This window comes from Camelina sativa, chromosome 9 (genome assembly GCF_030686135.1).
Source record: "Camelina sativa cultivar CO46 ecotype springtype chromosome 9, ASM3068613v1".
Lineage (NCBI taxonomy): Eukaryota > Viridiplantae > Streptophyta > Magnoliopsida > Brassicales > Brassicaceae > Camelina > Camelina sativa.
In genome coordinates this window covers 33,051,821-33,074,058 of record NC_141888.1, presented here as the reverse complement: position 1 = coordinate 33,074,058, position 22,238 = coordinate 33,051,821, and the positions used below count along the sequence as shown (strand labels likewise).

At 30.5% G+C, this 22,238-nt stretch overlaps 2 protein-coding genes and 1 pseudogene across 2 annotated transcripts; 2 read left to right on the top strand and 1 right to left on the bottom strand.

Moving 5' to 3' along the window:
- Positions 1-487: 487 nt before the first annotated feature.
- LOC104712494 (dirigent protein 21) lies at positions 488-1,269 on the top strand. The gene has a single exon (XM_010429408.2). The coding sequence runs from the start codon at positions 588-590 to the stop codon at positions 1,143-1,145; it is 558 nt and encodes a 185-aa protein (XP_010427710.1). The 5' UTR covers positions 488-587; the 3' UTR covers positions 1,146-1,269.
- Positions 1,270-11,570: 10,301 nt separating this feature from the next.
- On the top strand, positions 11,571-14,857 carry LOC104712493 (zinc finger protein GIS). Its single transcript, XM_087467289.1, has 2 exons — positions 11,571-11,683; positions 13,918-14,857. The coding sequence occupies exons 1-2, from the start codon at positions 11,627-11,629 to the stop codon at positions 14,626-14,628; spliced, it is 768 nt and encodes a 255-aa protein (XP_087323415.1). The 5' UTR covers positions 11,571-11,626; the 3' UTR covers positions 14,629-14,857.
- Positions 12,008-13,835, bottom strand: LOC109126321 (putative pentatricopeptide repeat-containing protein At1g10330 pseudogene; annotated as a pseudogene).
- Positions 14,858-22,238: the final 7,381 nt, after the last annotated feature.

Sequence of the window (22,238 nt, the reverse complement as noted above, 5' to 3'; positions counted from 1 at the left end):
TGTAACCTTTAAACGAAGATTATGTCCACATCATCAGTGGAGATAACAACCTTATGCCTCAAAATGAGTGAATATGATGAAGTAAGAAAAAAGGTTACAACCTCAAAACTGTAAAGTACACTTAAATAGTCTTTATTAAATCTCATCACTTGAGACGACTAGTAAAACATAGTACTACTGGAATCATGGAATAGTTATACTTTAAATTTAAAATAGTTGTATTTTCTCAAGATGCAACAAACGTGCTTCTGACTTTCCCTATTTTAGTTTACGTCATAAAAATATGTTATCTCTATCTTTAACACTTGTAACCTTCCTTTTTAATATTATTTTGGAAAAGCGATATACTTGTGTAACCTTTAAACTTATGTCCACATCAATGGAGATTTGTTTGTTAGCACGTCGCCTCGCTAGGGTCTAGACGCTAGCTGTAGTACACCAAGCAAATCGATTATCAAAACATTTTGTGCTTTCAATCAATGATTCTGTTTTGTGTATAAATTATGCGATCACTTCCACAAAAACGCAATCACACATAGCCTGAAAGATAAGTTGACTCTCTCAAGCAACAAACAACCATCTTCCCCATGGCTAGCCTTCTTCTTTCTATGTTCTCAGCTCTTCTTCTGGCCGCCACCATAACAGGATCCAAAACTTTCTCGACAACAGTGAAGAAACCATATCCAGGACATAAACTAGAGAAGCTAACCCACCTCCACTTCTACTTACACGATATTGTCACCGCAGACAAACCAACCTCCGTCGTGGTCACTACAGGTCCCACCACAAACTCCTCGGCAACCGCTTTTGGTATGGTTGCAATTGTTGACGACATATTGACGGTGGGACCTGAAATAACGTCAGGGGAAGTTGGGAGAGCGCAAGGAATGTTTGCATCGACCGACCAGAAGGAGTTTAGTCTGCTTATGGTTTTTAACTTTGTTTTCACGACAGGTAAATTTTCCGGCAGTACCTTCTCATTGTATGGCCGGAATCCGATAATGTCAAAGGTGAGAGAGATGCCGATCATCGGAGGTACGGGAGCTTTCAGGTTCGGGAAAGGATATGCACAGGCCAAGACTGTTACGTTCAATATTACGAGCGGAAATGCTGTGGTCGAGTATAATGTCTATGTATGGCATTAATTGTTTGACTTCTTTAATTTGGTGCTTTTCCATGTTTAATTACGTGAAAATATGTAAGTTTTAGTTTGAACTTTGAATACATCGAGAAATAAAAAGTTGGATGAATAAATGTTTCTTTTTTCCAGTTTTTGGATCGATATTGTGATTTTTCATGTTATTTTCTTGTAAGAAATTATGGTACCGAGAAACATGATTTGATGAAATGTAACACATTATATATTTGGTATATTTGTCGTAAATCTGTATACAATTATCACAATGCAAATATATATATATATGTCTCTATATACACTTGATAAACAGTTTACAGTTGGAGAAGTAAGCACGTCGCATTGTTGCTTGTGGGGAATTTACAATTATTACTCATCCAAAAATGCAAGATTAGTTTGACAAAAAAGAAAAAAAAAAATCAAGATTAGTTTTATTTTTTTTCCCTTTAAAGTGAACGAAGAATACTACTATTGGACATGAACCTTTGACCGAGGGGGGCATTGTGGGGAATATTGAGATGATATCCAATCATTATATTTATTGGGCCTAAGCCCAATCTGTTCTGTCATAAAATCAAAGGGAACGAGGAAAAGAAAAAAAAAACATTGATAACAGAGGTCGGGAAACATGTATGACATATTGACATCATAATATCTTCGAGAAAGCTTTCCACATACAATATCTGAAAAAGATGCTCTCTCCATTTATCATAATTACATAAATCGTGGTCCATACAAAATGTTGTCATTAAATGAAACCTATCTACCTTTCAGATAAAAAAAAAAAGTAATATTGAACCAACTAAAAATGATACTAGAAGAATGATTTGTTTAAGTGAAAGTTTCTATAGGCATCATTTTCCTAGTCTAGTTTTCTAAAATCGTCTCTTCGCAAGATTCTTAAATTGACATTGATTGTGTATAACTGCACATATAGAAGTAGAATCTAGGGTGTTTAACTCTAAAAGAGTAAAAGACATTGGTGGGCTCATGTTCTTTAACTTCATTTGCATTTGTTTTTTTTTTTTTTTTTGACAACTTCATTTGCATTTGTTTTTTTTTTTTTTTGACAACTTCATTTGCATTTGTTGTGTTTATAAATATCTTCTGTTTTTAGGCCCTGAATGGTGACTCTCTCAAAGCGGATTTGAAGACTTATTTTTAAAAAATTTAGTTTAGTCACCATTCACATATGAATATGTGATTTGCGTTATTTGAGAAAAAAAGAAAAAAAGTAGTTGCGTTTTTCATCTGGTGAAGATTTACTAGTGGACCGCCTTTGTTTTGAACAACCGAGTATTATGCAGCGTTTTTCAATTACGTACTTTGTTTTTTATGATTAATAAAAAAAAGTAATCAACCATAGATTATATGAAATTATATGAAATTATTTATTGCCAAAATATTTACAGTTGTGCATATATATAAGAATTTAATCATTTGGATTAAATAAATTTAGATAATTAAGGTTTGCAATATTTTTTTGGGCAAATCTCACAATAGCACCAAACTAATAAATTTGTTTCCAAATTTAGCACATTACTTCTAAAATTCCAAAATAAAATTATATTTCAAAATTAAACTATAAATTCTAAATACTAAACACTATTCCTAAAATTATTCTATAGATATAATTATACTAATTATTAATAATATCATATGAAATCCGCACCGCAAATAGTTTATCACCAATCAAACATTATTTTGTACCGCTTATTTTGGAATAACCGCACTTGTCCCGCAAATATATTTGTCCCGCACGTACCGCAGTTGAACCGTACCGCACAAACAAAATTTTTGTCCCGCACTACTAATTCCGCGGTTACCATTGAACCCTTAATCTGCTACAAATTATTTAGCTTACGAGGTTACATGCTATTATAAAGTAGGCTTATATTATAGCTTGTGAGGTTACATGCTATGAAAGGGACATGATTTGTTCCCCATAAAGTTAAAATTCAAATCAAAATCTTCTTCAATTTATTTTTCATTTACTTACAACACACAACTGTTACTTATTAGTGATTTAATGTATTTTAATTATTAGGTGATCCCTAGTCCGGTCGGTCCATTCATGATAGCTACTAACTAGTCATGCAGACCGGGTTTGCATTACATATGATATACTTATCTGATTAGATTGGATCTACCATTTTTTTTTTCCATATACTCTTTGTATGAATATATTACAACGGGAGATTCAAATTTAAGACCTCTCACAAGAAGTAGCCTAAAAAGGTATGCATATAAAAGTTTTATAGGACTATATAATATATATATATATATACTAGATAAAGATCCGTACTAGAGCACAGATAGAAATTTCGTTTATTTATATTATAATATATGATTCCAAAGATCATGATTAATGCTAGATTAGGACCTTAAAGACTTTTAAAATCAATCATATAAATTATATTTTATTTTAAAATTATAATATAAATAAAAGGGATTTCAACCCGTGCTCTTTTTTTGGTAAAAATTTCAACCCGTGCTCTAGCATGGTCCTAATCTAGCATTAAGATTTAATTTTTAATTTCTGAATATGATTCTGAAGATCACGATTAATCTTGTTAAATTAGCGAGATTTGATTCCTTTTTTATGATTGATAATATATTTTTATCCCTTTAATAACTTTTTTATTGATGTGGTTTATGAATAAAATCTGTGAAAAATAAATTGGTAATATTGTGATTCTAGATATTTGGAACCATATATGTGATCTTCCGAAAATAAAGTTTGGAATATCCATGAACTATCAATTTGGAATAACTTGTTTAAGATTTTCTGTTACAATTAAGATTTTATTTGTTACAATTAATATATGGATTAATTCATAATCTATATATAACATATTTGTAACCATTTATTAAAATTATAAAGTCTACCAAAATAATGTTGTGTACTTCTATTTTATTATAAAGGAATAACTTGTTTAAGATTTTCTGTTACAATTAAGATTTTATTTGTTACAATTAATATATGGATGAATTCATAATCTATTTATAACCTATTTGTAACCATGTATTAAAATTATAAAGTCTACCAAAATAATGTTGTGTACTTCCGTTTTATTATAAAGGAGATATATATATATATATACATATACCATTTTTTGATACCATAGATAGTTTTTTTGCATGGAATAAATTCGAAACTCACCTCTACTTAATTAAACACATGGTTAAAAGGACAGTAATGTATGAAAACATATATACTAAATAAATAGGCATATACATGGTTTGAAAAAAAAGAGCCGTGCCAAGATATTTTGATGCCATAGCTAGGCAAAAAAATGGTTTAATATATCAATAATATATATAGCAAATATTATTATTATTATATATATTAGTGTTTAAATATTTAAAATAAATATATAAAATTTTAAGTAAAATTTTACAGTTTCATAAACAAAAGCAATTCTCAACGTATAATAAAAAAGTATGAAATACAAAAACTAGGTTGATCATTTAATATAGTTATAGTGATATGCAAAATGTTTTATCTAATATATGAAAATATTTAAGAAAGTTGGGATGAAGATGAATAAAGGAAGACGGATTAATATATATACCTTATGAGTGGACATTTCAGATTTCTTGTACCTTAGGAGTTTTCTATAAAAACGTTACTAGATTTTAACCCGCGGTACACCGCATAACGATTTTTTAACTAAAAAATTAAATTTTAAGTTATATTTATCAATTTTGTTTGTTTTGTTTAGTGTTTAATATTGTATAACTGTATTTTGATTGTTAATTTTAAGATTGTATAACCATATTTTGACTGTTTAAGATTCTCTTATATTCAAAATAATGAAATGATGATGACATAACCTCTTTCATTTAACTCATATTATTTCAGAATAAAATATTTTGTGTGGACAACCCGTAAAAAAATCATATTAATGTAAACTCAAACCCGGTTTATCACATCCGCAATCATTTAAATTTAATTTTATGAAGTTTTTTAATATTTAGAATATTTATATTTTCAATATTGTTTCCAAAATCTTAAACAAATTAAAGATTTCAGCATCAAACGTTTTTTCTATAGAAGATTATCTAATATTGAAATAATATTCAGTAAATCGTTTAGAAAACTAAATAATGAGATTAATTTTGAAAAAAATATTTTTAGGCTTGTTGAAGAAGCCTTACAATGTAGAGTATAATTGAAATTATCTTTTGTAAATAACTTTATTTTGTAAATTTATGTAAACCCACATATAAATACTTTTTAGATGTAAACATATGTTTATAATAAAACTTAAGTAATTAGGATAATTTCTTTTAATTTTTAAATAATAAGGTACAATGATTTAATTACACATAAAATTTAATGTAAATACAAATGCTATTTTATTTTACAACATTAATTCGGATTATTAATTTGACTGAAGAAGTATGATTAAAAGTTATAGCAAAACTAATATTACTTTTGGATGTTAAATAATAATATATGAAAATATATAGCATTATGAAATACATAAAAACATATGACATCATGAAATCAAATACTGGAATTGGTAACATAAATAAATATAATTAGAGAGTAATATTTAAGCAAAAATGACAAAATATACATGAAGATAATTATTATTATTGTGATAGTGGTGATGTTGCTACCTAGCTTCCAATAAGCATAAACACATTTTAGAGACACTACATAAAACTTTACCGACATTGCTTTCTCGACAAAATAAGTGTACAAATTTTTATTTCATTATTATTGTTCATCTGCAAAATAAAATTTTAATTAATGTTAGTTTTTCAACTTTTTAATTTAGAAAAAAGTTTTTAAAACAGTATTACATTTGTAAAGTGATCATCATCATCTTACATTTGAAACTAATATATGCATATATTCCATAAAATTTAGTAGCAATATCACAATATAAATTTTATTTATATGCATTTATAATAATACAGAAAAAAGGAGAAGAAGAGAGAACATACCATTGTGAAAGTATCTGACACCTATCTATATACTTATTTAAGCAACCCTTTAAACAAATAACCCTTTAAACAAAATGCCACTGTATTTGAATCCAAAATATAATAACAGAATCTTAATATTAATTTGTTGTAACCTGAAAATGATTATCCAAAAAAATAGTAATTATTAATTTATTAAATTACAAGAAATCATTAATAAAATAATTACAAAATTATTTAATAAAATAATAATAAAATTATTTCGAAATTATGTAATAAAATAATTATAAAGATTCTATTTATTGTTTCAAAAATCTTAGAAAACAATAACACAGTATTTAGAAAATTATAAAACTTAAATTTATTTAGAAAACTAAGATTAAATATTTACATATCTAAATCATTTAATAATAACAAATATATATTAAAATTAGGATACAACATTTTTTATATTTTTAAAATATATCTATATACTCATTTAAGCTATGTTGTTAAAAATTTAACCAGTTCTGATGTGACATATTACAAAAATGCTGTTATATTTTAATTATTCTAATAACTAACAAAAGATAAGTTTAGATTTGTTTACAAAATAATAAAACTCTATTTATTGTTTCATAAATCTTAGGAAATAATAACAAACTATTTAATTAGCTAAAACTTAATTGTTTATACACAATATTCACTAATAAACAATACTAAGTGTATAATATTGATAATATACATAACCTAATTGTAAGTTTCACCTATAAAATTAATATACAACATGTTATACCAATAACTTCAATATGTAAATTTGGTATATTAAGATTTCTAAACACGATCACATCAATTTGTAATACCGAATCACGGGTCAATACATGTTTTTTTGGATATTTTTGGTTTTACCGAATGTATAATTAACGAATTTGATATTGCACCAAACCAAAATAGTAGTACCAACTACGGGTCGAAATCAGAGTATGACCTTAAGTAAATTAAATATATAATTTTATAAAATGTATAGAACTAATAAATTTCTACTATTATTTTGTAACAAACAAATCCAAATTTACATAAATATTTCCTCACGCTGGTAACATTATTCTACAAAATATTAACGTATATTTATGAGTCGGATAATAAAACGGGTAATGAGACGGGTAACGAGACGCTCAAAAATTAAATTAATATCCGATACTCGATCATTATTCATGGATAATATAATTATTATACCCTTCACTCGACCCTAAAGTTGCGGGTACCTTTTTTCGAGACGGATACAAACCGAAAAACGGGTCCAATACGGGTATCGGTAGTAGTTTTCAGGCCTACCTATTAGTAGTTTAATATGAATCAAAATTCACTATATAGTACTATATTATATAACATGTAAATGAATGATACAACATAAACATAATATTAACAAATAACAAAATAAAAGAAAATTCTCCGCACTACTAGCGCGGGTTATTATCTAGTTTTTCTTTATTTATAGGGAGAAAAAGTGTGTCCAGCAATTTAAGTTTTTGACAAAAAAAAACCTAAATAAAATCATTGCTATTCAATCGATTTTGTAATTTTTTTTTTTTGATATAACAACAATTTTAACATACCAAAAATAAGTTTTGATTAAATGTTTTTCTATTTCAAAATCAATTGAAATCTCTAGAGCATATTATTGTTACTGTAGAATATAAAATTGGTTAGTTGTTATTAATATATAATATTTTAAAAATCAACAATTAATGTAATTTTCGAAACGGTTTTGTAAAAGGAAAATAAAAAGATGTTGTAGAGATATTTTAGGAATATGATGTTGAATGTAAAGATTTTATAAAAATAAAAATTATTTTAGGAAATTATAAATCAAATGCGTAATAATTGATTTTCGATATTTTAGATATATTATTAATGTAATCAAATTTGAATTTCCATATTTTACTTATTGATTTTTTACAAATATGTAGAGATCAATTGTGTAAATAAAATTTTAAATAAGCAAAACTAAAAGGGTGAAACCCAAATGTACTTCAAAAATGTATATATAAATACTATTTACTTTGTATTAGTCTCTCCAACTTAACTAATTCAATATAATGATACATATATGTGATAACTATTATCAACATATATAGCTTCCTAAAGTTTCCACAAAATATGATGCCGTAGGAAAAAGACATACATGGATGATAGAAGAGTAGTGTTTCTAGTTGATGAGTTGCATCTAAGAAAAGGAGCAAATGAAGCATCAAAAATTAGAAAGTGAGAGGTAATGGTCCCTTCCCCCAAAAGGCAAAGAGAATTTGTTAAAAATGCCCCTTTTGATATATCCCTTTTCAAAAATACCCTCTTTTCTGGCCATTTTTATTTTTGCCCTCTTTTAATTTTTAATGACCATTTTACCCTTAGATGAAAAATTATTTTATTCAATAAAAAGAAAAACAAAATTTTCCCGCCAAAAAATTTCCGACATATTTTCTCGCCAAAAATTTTGCGAAAAAAATTTCTCGCCAAAATTTTTTTTGTCAAAAAAATTTTGTTAAAAAATTTCGACGAAAAAATTTTCCCGCCAAAATTTTTCCCGCCAAAAAAAATTTACAAGGTTTTTAAAAGGTTTTATAAGGTTTCTACCTTATAAACACCTTGTAAAGGCTTTTACAAGATTTTTTAAAGAGTTTTAAAAGGTTTTTTAAACAACTTGTAAACGCTTTTACAAGATTTTTAAAAGGTTTTTAAAAGGTTTTAAAAGGTTTTTAAAAGGTTTTTAAAAGGTTTTTAAAAGGTTTTCAAATGGTTTTTAAAAAGATTTTTAAAAGGTTTTTAAACACCTTGTAAACGCTTTTACAATGATTTTAAAAACCTTGTAAAAGTTTTTATAAGATTTTTAAAAGGTTTTTAAACACATTGTAAACGCTTTTAAAAATTTAAAAGCGTTTACAATGTGTTTAAAAACCTTTTAAAAGCATTTACAAGCTTTTTAAAAGCATTTACAAGATTTTTAAAAGCGTTTACAATGTGTTTAAAAACTTTTTAAAAACCTTGTAAACGCTTTTAAAAGTTTTTTAAAAGCGTTTACAATATTTTTAAAAGATATAAATTTCAATATTTTTGGCGGGAAAAATTTTCGATTTTGGCGGGAAAAAAAAATTTGGCGGGAAATTTTTTTGGTGGAAAAATATTTTCGATTTTGATGACTGTACATTCTTGCTGTCACTAAAAAAGGGTAATTTGGTCATTTTGTATATAAGAGGGGTAGTTTTAAAAATGATCAACATGAAATGGTATTTTTAAAAAGGGGTATGGAAAAAGAGGCATTTTTTAGAATGCCCCATAAAGCCATTTAATTATCTACGAAGCATATGACTATGACTTTAATAGCAAAGCAAAGGTGTTTGGAACCAAGCGTTTCCTGTTAGGGGTTTTTAGTCTTTGTGGGCTTTTAAGGCCTTGTGGGGTTTAATCCTTTCACGGGGCCTACCTTCTGTATGATTTATAAATTTGTTTTTTTTTCCTGTCGGTACTTGTCAAAACTAATACTCTTATGTTAAACCAATAAACTCTACCATATTTATATTAGCCTAATTTACAAATGATATGGTGTCCGTGGAGTGCGTGAGAAAAAGAAAAAGAGTTAAATACTGTTCAGTTTATAATGGCTACACAAACTAATTTAATGCCAAAACTTTATAAAACTAAAACAACTTTATTTTCCGTATGTTTAGTAAATCATAAAAGGGTTCGTAATTCATGAAACTACCAACTTGGATAAATTTAAATTTTAACTTTGTATAGAACTATTATTAAAATCATGACAATATTTGATACATGACGATGATTACAACAAAAAGGCTTTCAATTTCATTTATGACATCAACAAGTTGATTAGCAAAGTAAGAGCATGTATGGACCACTCCTCTCATTCTGTCTCTACTATCGAGGCACTACTAGAAAAATTTGCATGAGAGAGAGAGAGGAAAGAAGTAAAAGATGGTCCTTTGCGAGATAATTCTCGTCGACCTATAAGTAGTAACATCCGGTGTACATATGTAAACACATGTGTGATAAAAGAGGAAGAAGAGTACTTAATAACTTTCACGTGCATTCGTAATGGACGAATTTAACTACCTAATAACTTTCACCTAGTTTTATGCTTTTTAATTAACCTATCATAATTTTTTTTTTTTTTAACCTATCATAAATTTACCATGACTCCATATAGATCTCTGCTCTATCATTTTGTATATGTTCCTTCCAATTTCAATGCTTATTGAGTTATTGTTAATTAGTTTAAAAGTTAAAAAATCATTTTTAATAATCCTAAAATATTGATGATTTAATTATATTAACACTGATTTGAAAACCAAAAGAGTTCTAATATGGTTAATATATCTGTCATTGTAGATGCTTCAAAAATATAATTTTATATCGAATGTGAAAAGGTAAAAGCCGGACTGAAACATAAATTTTAAAATTTTATTTTTTAAAAAAATATCCAACAGTCAGACACTAAAAAATCAGTATCGAAAAGAAAGACTATACCAAACTATTATTATATATATATATATTTTTTTTGTTCAAAAAACTATTATTATATATATGTCCTAGATTTTAAATCATCAGACACTTCAATTCAATATCGAAAATAAATCTTTTAAAAATCTAAAAACTAAATGGAATTGGAATTGAATGTTTGTAATGTAAAAGCACTTGTGAGAAATTAATAAGAAACAAAAGTAGATATCACAGGAACCATCAGGCGGAACAAATGGTTCTGAAGAAAAGTTGTTTGTTGGGAAATGAATGAACATATATATATACAAATTAAGCTACAGTAATTTATTGTATTCAAAGGTTTATTTCCTAGGTAACCAATATTGGAAAAAAAAAAAAGATGAATGTGGTAATCGTGCATGTTTTGTTTTGTTAAATATGATATTCCTTGCCGTAAAAAAAAAATATTAATATAATATGATCTCGTATAAAAATAATACAAAGTGAACCACCATATTTACAACGATGCAGAAGAAAAAAACGTACATTACTAATATTTTTTTGGAGGAAGGTAATACTTCAAACAGTAATTACTATTATGATGACAAGTAAATTGTGGAATGTAAATATTTTTCATAGGAATGAGCTTTAATATCATATATAATCAAAGTGATCAATATCATATATAATCCTGCTATTGATCCTGGATCATCATATACTCTATATAGATCCATCATCTTCATTGGACTAATTAACACAACTTATTGTACATCGTTAATGACTAAATAAATTGCGACTTTTACATGTATGTAATCTGTTCATCACTCTAATTAAGATAACATGAATAATAAGCTATCAATCTTTCTTTGGCTTCGATAATTAGAACTTAGAAGTTATCAACCTTCTGACCAAACAACAAATAAAATATAAATGAATTGCCATAAAAAATGGGAACCAACCAGTTTTATATAAACGTTGTCTATTTCTCTGAAGAAGTCAGCCTCATAACTCTATACCACTCATTATTCCTCTCTCTCTTCTCTTGCTTCTCTCCCTCTCTCTCTCTCTATCTCTCTCTCGATGGACGAGTCTACTGGAGAAACAGATACTCAAGACTTCATGAACGTCGAATCCTTCTCTCAGACCATGCACATCGGTTGGGACTTTTTTTGGTCCCTCACATTTAATAATAATATTTTGAAAGTTTCTTATTTTTAGTATGAGCATTGGTGTCTATTTGTATTTGATCCCTCAAATAAAATAATAATATTTTGAAAGTTTAAGTATTAATTATTTAAAGTTGACAAAACAAAAACATACAATTAAGAAATTAATAACAGAAATCATAAAACATAAAAACATCAAAACAAAAACAAACATTTTATTCAACTCATAAAAATTTTAAAATCAATCTTCATTATCCGGGAGATGTCCAGAGTTAGTCCAAATATGCTCATATGTTTATCTTTCGAGCAAGCATGTATGAAAAAAGAGAACATGTAGTCATTTTTATCTCATCTGATTCTCAAGAAGAAGAAAGGTCTCTCTTATAGATGCTTTAACCGGCTTCACGCTCAACAACTCTTAACTCTATATTGTAAAACAGGGTCAAGAGATTGTGATCCCAAACGACAAAATGCCCACTAAAGACCCTTTGGAAAGAAAAGACCTCCAAGTCTACTTTGTGATCTTGTTCCCGTCAAGGTTAACGTCATAGAAGAATAACCTTAAGAGAGTGCTTGGTAGAAGCTGGTGTGCTGACATTTAGTCTTCAAGTAAGCTCTTGATCTTCTTTATCAACGAATTCTATAGAAAGCCGCTATGAGTGAACTGAACATAGTAGAACAGAACATAGATCACACAGTGCTTCTCACTTCTCAAGCCTTAAGACAGCACACTGTAAGCAGGGATTTTCCAAATTCCAGCTCCTGTCATGGCTTTCCTCATCTGTTCTGCTACTGACCAATTGCTATCCAAAGCATTTAACGTCAACAATGCCACATACTGGCCACATTGTTGAGGTTGCAGTCCGATAAGCTGTTTACCTACTTTTTTCCTAACTCAGCATTCTCATGAATCTTGCAGGCGCCCAAAAGAGCTCCGAGAACAGAAGCATCAGGCTTGGATGGCAAATTATTAATGAAATTGGCCGCGTCAACCAATAGTCCAGCTCTACCTATGAGATCAACAATGCAACCATAATGCTCTGATGTTGGAATGATCTTGTACTAGCCATTTCCAAGTCACCGGCTTTTCCATACATATCGAGCAAAGCAGTACACAAAGTAGTAGTGAGGATGATCTCTCTCCCCATAACATATACATGAATCTGTTTCCCCAAACGAAGACCTCCTCGATCCAAATTAGCACAAGAAGAAAGCACACTAACGAAAGTAGCCTCATTCGGAGTTATTACCTCACGTTCATTCTGTATCATCTCACCAAAAAGCATAACAGCTCTGGCGTGTAACCCGTTCTTACTAAACCCATTGATAACAGTAGTCCAAGAAACCACATCAGTTACAGGCATACTCTGAAATAACTCGAAAGCAAAATCCATCTCTCTGTTTCTTCCACAAGCATCAAACAAACTGTTACAAGCTACAACACAAGGATCTACAATACCATCAAACATCTTCCTCGAGCTCTTCAAATCACAGACTTCACCATAGAATCGAACAAAAGAAGTGTGAACAAATGGATCCCATAGAACACCCCGTTTAAGAGTTTGGCCATGTAAGGCAACACCATAAGAAACAGAGAAAGATGAACAAGCTACTTTTATCAGAGAAGGGAAAGTGAGATTGATTGGTCGGACTTGCCTTGCAAGCATGTGGGTGAAGAGAGCAAGAGAGGTCTTGGATTGTCCTGTAGTGAGATAAGATCGAATGAGTGTGTTGTAGACGCATTTCGTTTTCCATCTTGAAGCGACCAAAGCGTTGCTGGTAAAGAGGACAGTGTGAATCTGCTTAATCTGGTTTGAAGAGTTGAAGAAACGTTGGAGAAGATGAAGTGCGTCTTCAAGAGACAAACTGAAACCCGAGAAGACAGAACCTCTCGACTGCAGATCGGACCACCTTCGGGATAGAGAGAAGATCGGCTACCGGAATTCGTCGACAACTTCTGGAGATATGATCGGATCGCCTTCGGAAGACACAGAAGATGGAATCGCCGTCGAGATATGAGAGAAAAGTTTTTGTTCTGTTTACCTAGACAATTTCTTTTTCCAATCAGAAGGAAGCACGTGGCCAAGTCGACGAGAGAAAAAACGTCCCCGTTGAGAATACATTTTTTGGTTAATGGGTTATTTTTGATTTATTTTTAATTCCAAAAACATGAGGGACGGCCCAAGACAACGGCGATGCACATGGTCTCAGCTTCCTTTCATCCGCCGTCCTAAAGATAAGAACCCTAAACCCATTCGTGTCTTCGGCAAAGATTTCTCCGGCACCACCGGTCAAGAAGACTACTCCGATCCCTCCCAGAGCAAAAATAAAGAAGAAGAGGAAGAAGAAGAAGATCAAACCGGAGATAACGATAAGGACAATAGTAACATCATCAACAATAGGAGATTCGAGTGTCACTATTGCTTTAGAAACTTCCCTACTTCACAAGCCCTAGGTGGACACCAAAACGCTCACAAACGTGAACGCCAGCTTGCCAAACGCGGTGTTTCCTCTTACTTTCATCATCCTGACACTAGCCTTTACAGTTACCGTCATTACCCTTCGTGGACTAGCAGTCCATTAACCGCGGCTAGGTCCTATGGAAGATACTTTTATGGTCCTCAGTCGTCGGCGTATTACACACGACCGAGCTACGGGAGCCCGTTAGGACTATGGCGTGTACCACGGGCTTCTTCTTCCTCTGGCCTTCAAGGCATTTATAACTCAAACGCAGCGTTTACTAGTAGTGACATCTCTTCTTCTTCTTCTAACTCAACATTATCGTTGTTGGCCGGCTCTCAGGCGCGACCACCGTTACAGGTGGGTGGCCCCGGATCTCAGACCCGAGCTTCTTCATACCGGTACGGCTTGAGTCCTAATGTGCATGATCATGTGAGTCTCGATCTTCATCTTTAGCGATTCCTAAACAAAAATAAAACTTTAAAGACTTTTTATAACCTATTCCCATCCGTATCCTTCTTTTACTGAGTGTAACTTAGTGAAAAAAAAAAATGATGCGGTGTTTATTTTTCTGAATTAGAAACGGCACGATGTGTGTGACATTCACGTAATTTGTTTCGTTTAATGTTCATCGATCTTTTTTTTTTTTTTGTTCGCTACACGTGCTTCAATGAAGGAAAGGAATTTATCATTTTACGTGTCCATAATTATCATAGCTGTGGAGTAAAAGCTTCGAACACTATTGTTTCAGGGAAATTGTCAGTCAGAGTAATGTACTCAGATAGATTTTTACTGTACGAAAATCATTAAATCATAGAATCTAGTACCAAAGTAACAAATACAAAAAAAAAAAAACAATATAAGTTAAACAGTAGATAAGCAAACATCTTGAGTACAAATATATATTTACGAGGTTTGAAACGAATCTAGTGCACACTGGACTCATTATATTGCCATGTCTTGGAAACAAATAAAACCTCAAAATTGGTAATATATAAGCTTAGATGATGATGATGATGATAATTTGGTGCGTCTTGGTAAGTGAAGACAATGGACAAGACAAAATGGTAGAGAGAGACAAAGTGAGTGAAGTGGTCCATAAACACACAAATGTAGAGTCTGCGATAGAGCTATTCTTCTCTTAACTTGCAAATTATTATTATTGATTTTTTACTTGCAATTTCTAGTTAAAAACATTTTTTTAAAAGCTAATTAAAGCAAAGAAAAATTCCTCAATCTTTTCTACTTTTGTGTTTATTTCTTATCTTTTCTTTTAGACTAGGCAATCCAAAGGAATATATTAATCAAGGAAAAAAGATGGCTAACTACACGAAGTATTGGAGAATGCATGGTCACACATGCCAAGTATAATATTGTATCCTCAACTACACGAAGTATATGTATTGCATGACCACATGCATGAACTATATGACATTATGTGGTCAACACCACAGACATACAATCCGGTACACCGGTCGAATAATTCCGGCTAAGACCAACGTTGACTCCGGCGTTGACCAACATTGACCAAAAAAAATTGTATTTTAATTTTTTTCTATGAAAAAACAAAATAATAAATTACTATATTAAATTATTTATGAATTTTCATGATTAGAAAACATTCTATTCAATATCTAAATATCTTAGGTATCTCTAATGTATTTATTCTTATAATTAATTAATTTTTATTTTTAAAGCTAAAATAATAGTTAAATAAAAATAATTAATAATTATTTTCAAGATATTAATAGATTTTATCTTGATTTTAGGATATGTTTGCAAAAGGATATAGAATAAGAGGATTTTTGCAAATGCCTTTATATTATATATTGAAAATAATTATGTATCATTATATTTTATCTATTAAAAGTAAATAGTGTTAATTTTTTTGTTATTGTTTACATGTTATTAGGAGTATGTAAATTTTTTTTTATACCAGAGAGTATCTAAAATTTTGTATACTCTTTACCATGCAAATTTTAAAGTAAAGAGTCATATACTCAAATCTTTTGCATATTATTTTCTAATGAAAATAGTTGAATTTGATTTTATTGATTCTTGTAGTATTTAAAATTTTAAATAATATGATGATCAGAGATTTTTATATATAAAATCATTAATAATTACATATGTTATATATATATATATATTTCTTGAAAATAATTATTAATAATTTTATTTAACTATTAGTTTAACTTCAAAAATAAAAGTAACTAATTATAAGAATGAATACATTAGAGATCTAGAAATAATTAGATAACAGAATGTGTTTTCTAATCATGAAAAACCATATATAATTTAATATAATAATTTATTATTTTGTTTTTTAATAGAAAATATTAAAATATAATTTTTTTTGGTCAATGTTGGTCAACGCCGGAGTCAATGTCGGTCTTTGCCGGAATCATTCGACCGGTGTACCAGATTGTATGTCTATGCTGTTGACAACATAACGTCATATAGTTCATGCATGTGGTCATGCAATACATATACTTCGTGTAGTTGATGATACAATATTATACTTGACATGTGTGACCATACATTCTCCAATACTTCATGTAGCTAGCCATCTTTTTTCCATTAATCAACAAATATATAATATCACAATCAATGAACTCGAAAAATTTGTGATTCACATACCCGCGGTAGACTCCACATAACAGATGCTAACGCGAATGAGTATGACGGGTTAGTCTTAATTGTGGCATTCAAAAGGAGGTTTTTTGACAAAAAGAACATGGGAAAATCCATGTACCTAATTAACCATGTAGTTTTGTTATGTTAAACTATCAAATCAAAACATTAATAGATATAGTTGACAACGTAGCTAGAATTTGTTTTACCCCAAAGAGTATACGAGTTCCTTTATTAATTTGGCAAGACTTTAGTAATAGGGATATCATACATAAACATTGATTAATACCTCCTCCACCAGTATAATGCAGCAATTCGTAAGCTAATCTGATTCAATCAAGTCTCTTAGGAAAGGAAATGGAAAAGGATATGCCAAAACGACATATTTGGACACTCTATTGGCAAAATGCAGGCAGATGCAACATCACAGAAACTCTTTTCTTGTACTTTTTCTCTAACTAATTATATGTCTATAAATTAACATTGTAGCATGATGGCTAAGATATAACTAACATAAGTGACACCAACCTAAAGCTAAAAATAAGTTTGAGAGGCTGCAGAAAGTGACATTGCGATTTTCCTGACCTGAAGAGTTTAGTTGCGGAACAGGTTCCATCAGTTTCACAGGGAAGGGACCAGATGGTGCAACTTCAGCCTGTAGAGTCAAAAGTGAAGTGATAAGGTTTTTCAGATTCATTTTATGGACACGTTTCAACTTAACTATTACAATAATAAGGATGTTTCAATTGTCACCAAGAGTAGTAACAAAAACAAATATACAGAAAGAATGACAAGACATATCTACCCTCCCAGAAAAATATCCCTCAGCTACAAACAGTTCTAGTTAAGAAATTACAGGAGAGTTTTTATGGGACACAATAGGAAGTTCAAGGAAATATTGTCAAAAAAGAGTTAACATCAGTAGCAGCAAAAAGGGGACCTATATACCAGTTACTGCAATTAAGAGGGAAGCATGTGATAAGTGTACAAACTGATAAAGAAATATTGTATCAATCCTTAGAGGACCACACTTTTGTGCTCAGTTTTTTTTCTAAGATATGTGCAAAAGAACTTGGTTGAATCTGATCAAGAACAGTGTGACCCCATACCCCTAGGAAAAAAGTTGCAAAAAAGAAAACTGAGGATGATAGTTCGAACAGTACAAATCTCAGAGCACTAACTGACGGTTTGGGTAGTAAAGTTAAAGGTACTAAAGTAAAGAACATGTGGTTTGATAACTGAGATGACTGTTTCCTTCTGAATTCCTAATTAAGTTACAACATATCAATGCTTTGCATGCATCCTTTATTTTTATGCTCATCTTTTGGTGATTGAAACTGATCCGCAACTAAAGTCTACAGTTTTAGAGGCTGCAGAAAGCTATGAATAATGTAATGTATCAGACTGTAGACGCAACCGTATATAATGGCCATAACTGAATAAGTAGGTAAAGGTATCTACCGAGGCTCATGACTGATATATTTTAACTTGGCCCATGATATGAAGATACAGTAGTGTATAATCAAACAGTTGCAGCATTAAGCCTTGAATGGGGTAAAGACACAGTGTGTTAGAGAAAATGGATTTATGATACATATTCATATAGAAAAAGAGAGATCTGAATTAAGATCTTTGCAAGATGGATAGCCACAACCATGCTGCATATATAGAAGACATAATGCATGGCTTTACTTTAGCTTCTGAAATTTAAAGAAACGTGTGTGTACATAACTCTATGACATGAGTAGCCTGCAGAGAGAAGTCCATTATTGTGAGGCCCTTGATGAGGCAGTACGGATTTGATGTGATTGTTAGTTGGGAAAGCTTTGAAAGTGCCTAACCAACCAAATTCCATATTTTTCAGAGGAAAGTTATTATATAGGGATATAAGTTCAGGTGATTTCAAGCTAAAAATGGCAGACGTTTACAGCAATTGAAAACACTAATACTAGCAGTAGCAGCTAATCTAATACTAAGCAACCACCATCAAAAAGGAAGATATATATCGCAATATGTATAAAAGAGAGACAAAATTAATGAATTTGGTGGGAAATGTGAGTAAATTAGCTAATCACTTTCATGCACAAGAGGGTAATAGGTGTAGTTGTACAGTATATGGCAGACTTTAATTTGTATTAACAGTAAACTTGTGAAAAAAAAAAAAGAACATGGCTCTTCAATATTGTTACTTTTTTTTTTCTTTTTTTTGCCGTCTGCTCTTCAATATTATTACTAAAAGTGAAGATGAGCAACAAAATTTAAATTCAACGGATGAAGTCAGAGCATTACAAAAAAAAAACCATAAATCTAAAGCTTCCGGACGTTTCAAAGCATATCATCAATGTTTCTTACACAAAACGTGATAAGAATTGAAAACCATCTTTACCTCAAACAGCACCCCTTGCACTTGAGTATCCAAGTACACCTATCATATCAACAAACACGGACAAGAAACAACAAACAAGGACAAGACACTTATCAACAAACAAGGACAAGAAAATATATGATGCTAACCAAAATTACATGCTCGATCGGAACTAAGGAAAAGGGCATTTCCTACAAGAAAAGAGAGCCATTTTGACACTTTAGTTATGCGTCCCTAAGAGAAAATATTAAAAAGAACACTTGACAATGAGAGAATCCTCTGAGGTAGCTAGAAGTATATATTGAGAAAATGGACAGCCCTAAGCAAACCAACCATATCAGAACCAGCGTACAGGATAAGAAATATCTTGCTAAAATATAGTTTAGTAAAACCACATGAACAACCGGGGTTTAAAGCATCCGAAACTCCAAGATATGTTAAGTTTGCACGAAGATTTTGATAGCACTTGATTATATTTTCCCCAACACAGTATGTTCTCTTCTTCAGTGGTTTCATAACAATGCCCTGTAAGTATTGAGATGATGATAATGGGGTTGATGACGAGGAAGGCTCTATAGTAGTCTGTTTAATTATTGACAAAAGTGAGCACTAAGGGCGATGACTCAAAAAAGAAATCCACATACAAAGAAACAAAAGATAGATTAAGCTGCAAATCCAAAAAACAAAAAATGGGTTAGAAAAGCCTGCTTCTGGTTCTGGACCTTCTAATTGCACAGCAATTTGATGATAGCTTGCACAAGAAACTCATTCGACCTAAAACTTTCTCAACTGACTCACGAACCGGCCGGTTCAATCAAGAAGGCTCGTCTCGTGAATTTCAAACCCGGACCGAGTTAACAATTTGTGCGGTCAAATTGGACCGTTCACCATCCCTTTGCCAAAAAAATTTGCATTTTCTGCTAGCCACATGTAGGCCCATTAAAGCCCGATTAATTTCTTCTGTTATTTGGCCCTACCTAACAATCTGATTATTTCCAGTTCAAGTTAAAACCGGTTCACGATTTTTTGGAAGCTAATTTTTACTTTCACGAGTGAAAAAAAAAAAACACAGTTTCAAGAACATGTAATTTTGATTGCAAAATCATCGACATATTAACTTTTCTGGTGATCTATATGCATTTATCGGCTTACACATAGTCCAGCTTGGTGTTCTTAATTTTAATAAAATAAAAATGTTATATTCATGTAACGCCAATAAGGCCATATTTTATGATCGAAGGGAATGGCTTTCTGCACCGATGGTGAGTGTGCATCAATAGCATCAAGTTGGATCGATTCGAATCGAACCAAGTATCTTCTGATTTTGTCTCATGCTATTTATTTCAAACTAGCGTTTTCTATCCTTTTGTCTTCTTCTCTACTGATATTTGCAGAAATTTCACAAAACTCCTTAAGCTGTGTAGACTACACGAAACACACAACCATACTTTTAGTTAACTGTATGGTTTTTTTTACACTATATAATTGCCACAAATATTAAACAATTTGAGTTTGTATGACAGTAGGATTGTGCTACTTTAGTATAACAAAATTTTTGAATGTAAAAACACATCATTAATTTCCTGAATATTCATTTACAACAACTTAGATAAAGTATACAAAAATACACATAAACTTTAGTTTACTTTATATTGTATTCATCATCAAGCGATGACGATCATTTGTCATAAATTTTGAAAATACTTATTTTTGGTGATTGACATTCGTCATTCATCATCACAAGCATGTCATACTTATCGAGATTTTCATTAACGCAAACTCTAGTAGTCACAAAAACTTAACATTTTTTCAAGTAATAGTCATGGATTGTACTTTTCGCGATTAAAATTGTGCCGATTTTAAACTGACAACAAGTTATTCTTTGAATATTTTTTTTAATGAAAATTCTAATATAAAATCAATGGCACACATTACAACATTTTAAAATATTATCTAGAGGAGATTTTTGGCGGATTAGACATTGAAATTTGGAAATTTAATGAAATTTGAACCCATTGTAGCATGGACTATCGGGTGCAGACAAACATTCACCGATTGCCTTAGCCATATGTGACTTCAATGTTATCGGCTCAAATCCACGGATATTCTTAGCGAAAGCAAAAAAAAAAGAAAAAAATCCATTGTTAGTTTGGTGTTTTAAAACAATATATTGATCATGCATGGCTCACATGTAAGTTCTTTATAAACGGTACCCGTTTTTCAACTATTTATTTTCAAAGATTATATATACTTTATATATTCGTTTGACGAAGGTACACAAACAGAAGATTGGACTTTTGGGGTAGAGTTGATATTTTAGTAAAATAGGGCTTCATCAATTTATGAGCTAGGTTCATATATTTCAATAAAGTATATCTATCATCCGTACATATTCTCGATCAAGAATGATGAATCACCCTGGCATCAATATGATTCATGACTTTAGTTGACAATAAATTAATAATACAGTATATGTTAGATCTTTGAGATGAAGAATTTCAAAGTTATATAACTGCATTTTTACCTAAATGATGGTGACAAATCGGATTACAAGTAATTAAGAAACTTTCGTCTGTAACGCATACAAGACTAAGTTTGGTATTGGTGTAGAATTCTCTAGTTGTAGTACATAAATACGGAAGCTATTTTATTGGCGTATTACTAGACTCTCATAACTAATTTTGGCCAAGAGTCTCATTGCTTGTAGCTTTTTTTTTTTTGACAAACAGTCTCATTGCTTATAGCTAGCTGTTTGAACTTTGAACCAAATATAATTCACTTCTGTACTGAAATCCACGTATAGATACAGATGAAGCGGTTCAGGATTGAAATCTATTAGTTGCAAGCTTGCTAATAAATCTTTGGAAGTAGTATATTGGTGATATCAACTTAGAGAAAACCAAGAAAAAATAAATAATAAGTGACAATTATATATGATGGTAGGCTACCAATATGTCCTTTTAGAGACACAATATACTAAATAACGTTGAATTTAAAATAGTGAACTAGATTAGGACCCGCGGTACACCGCAGGGCAAATTTATTTATAACTAAAATATTTAAATTA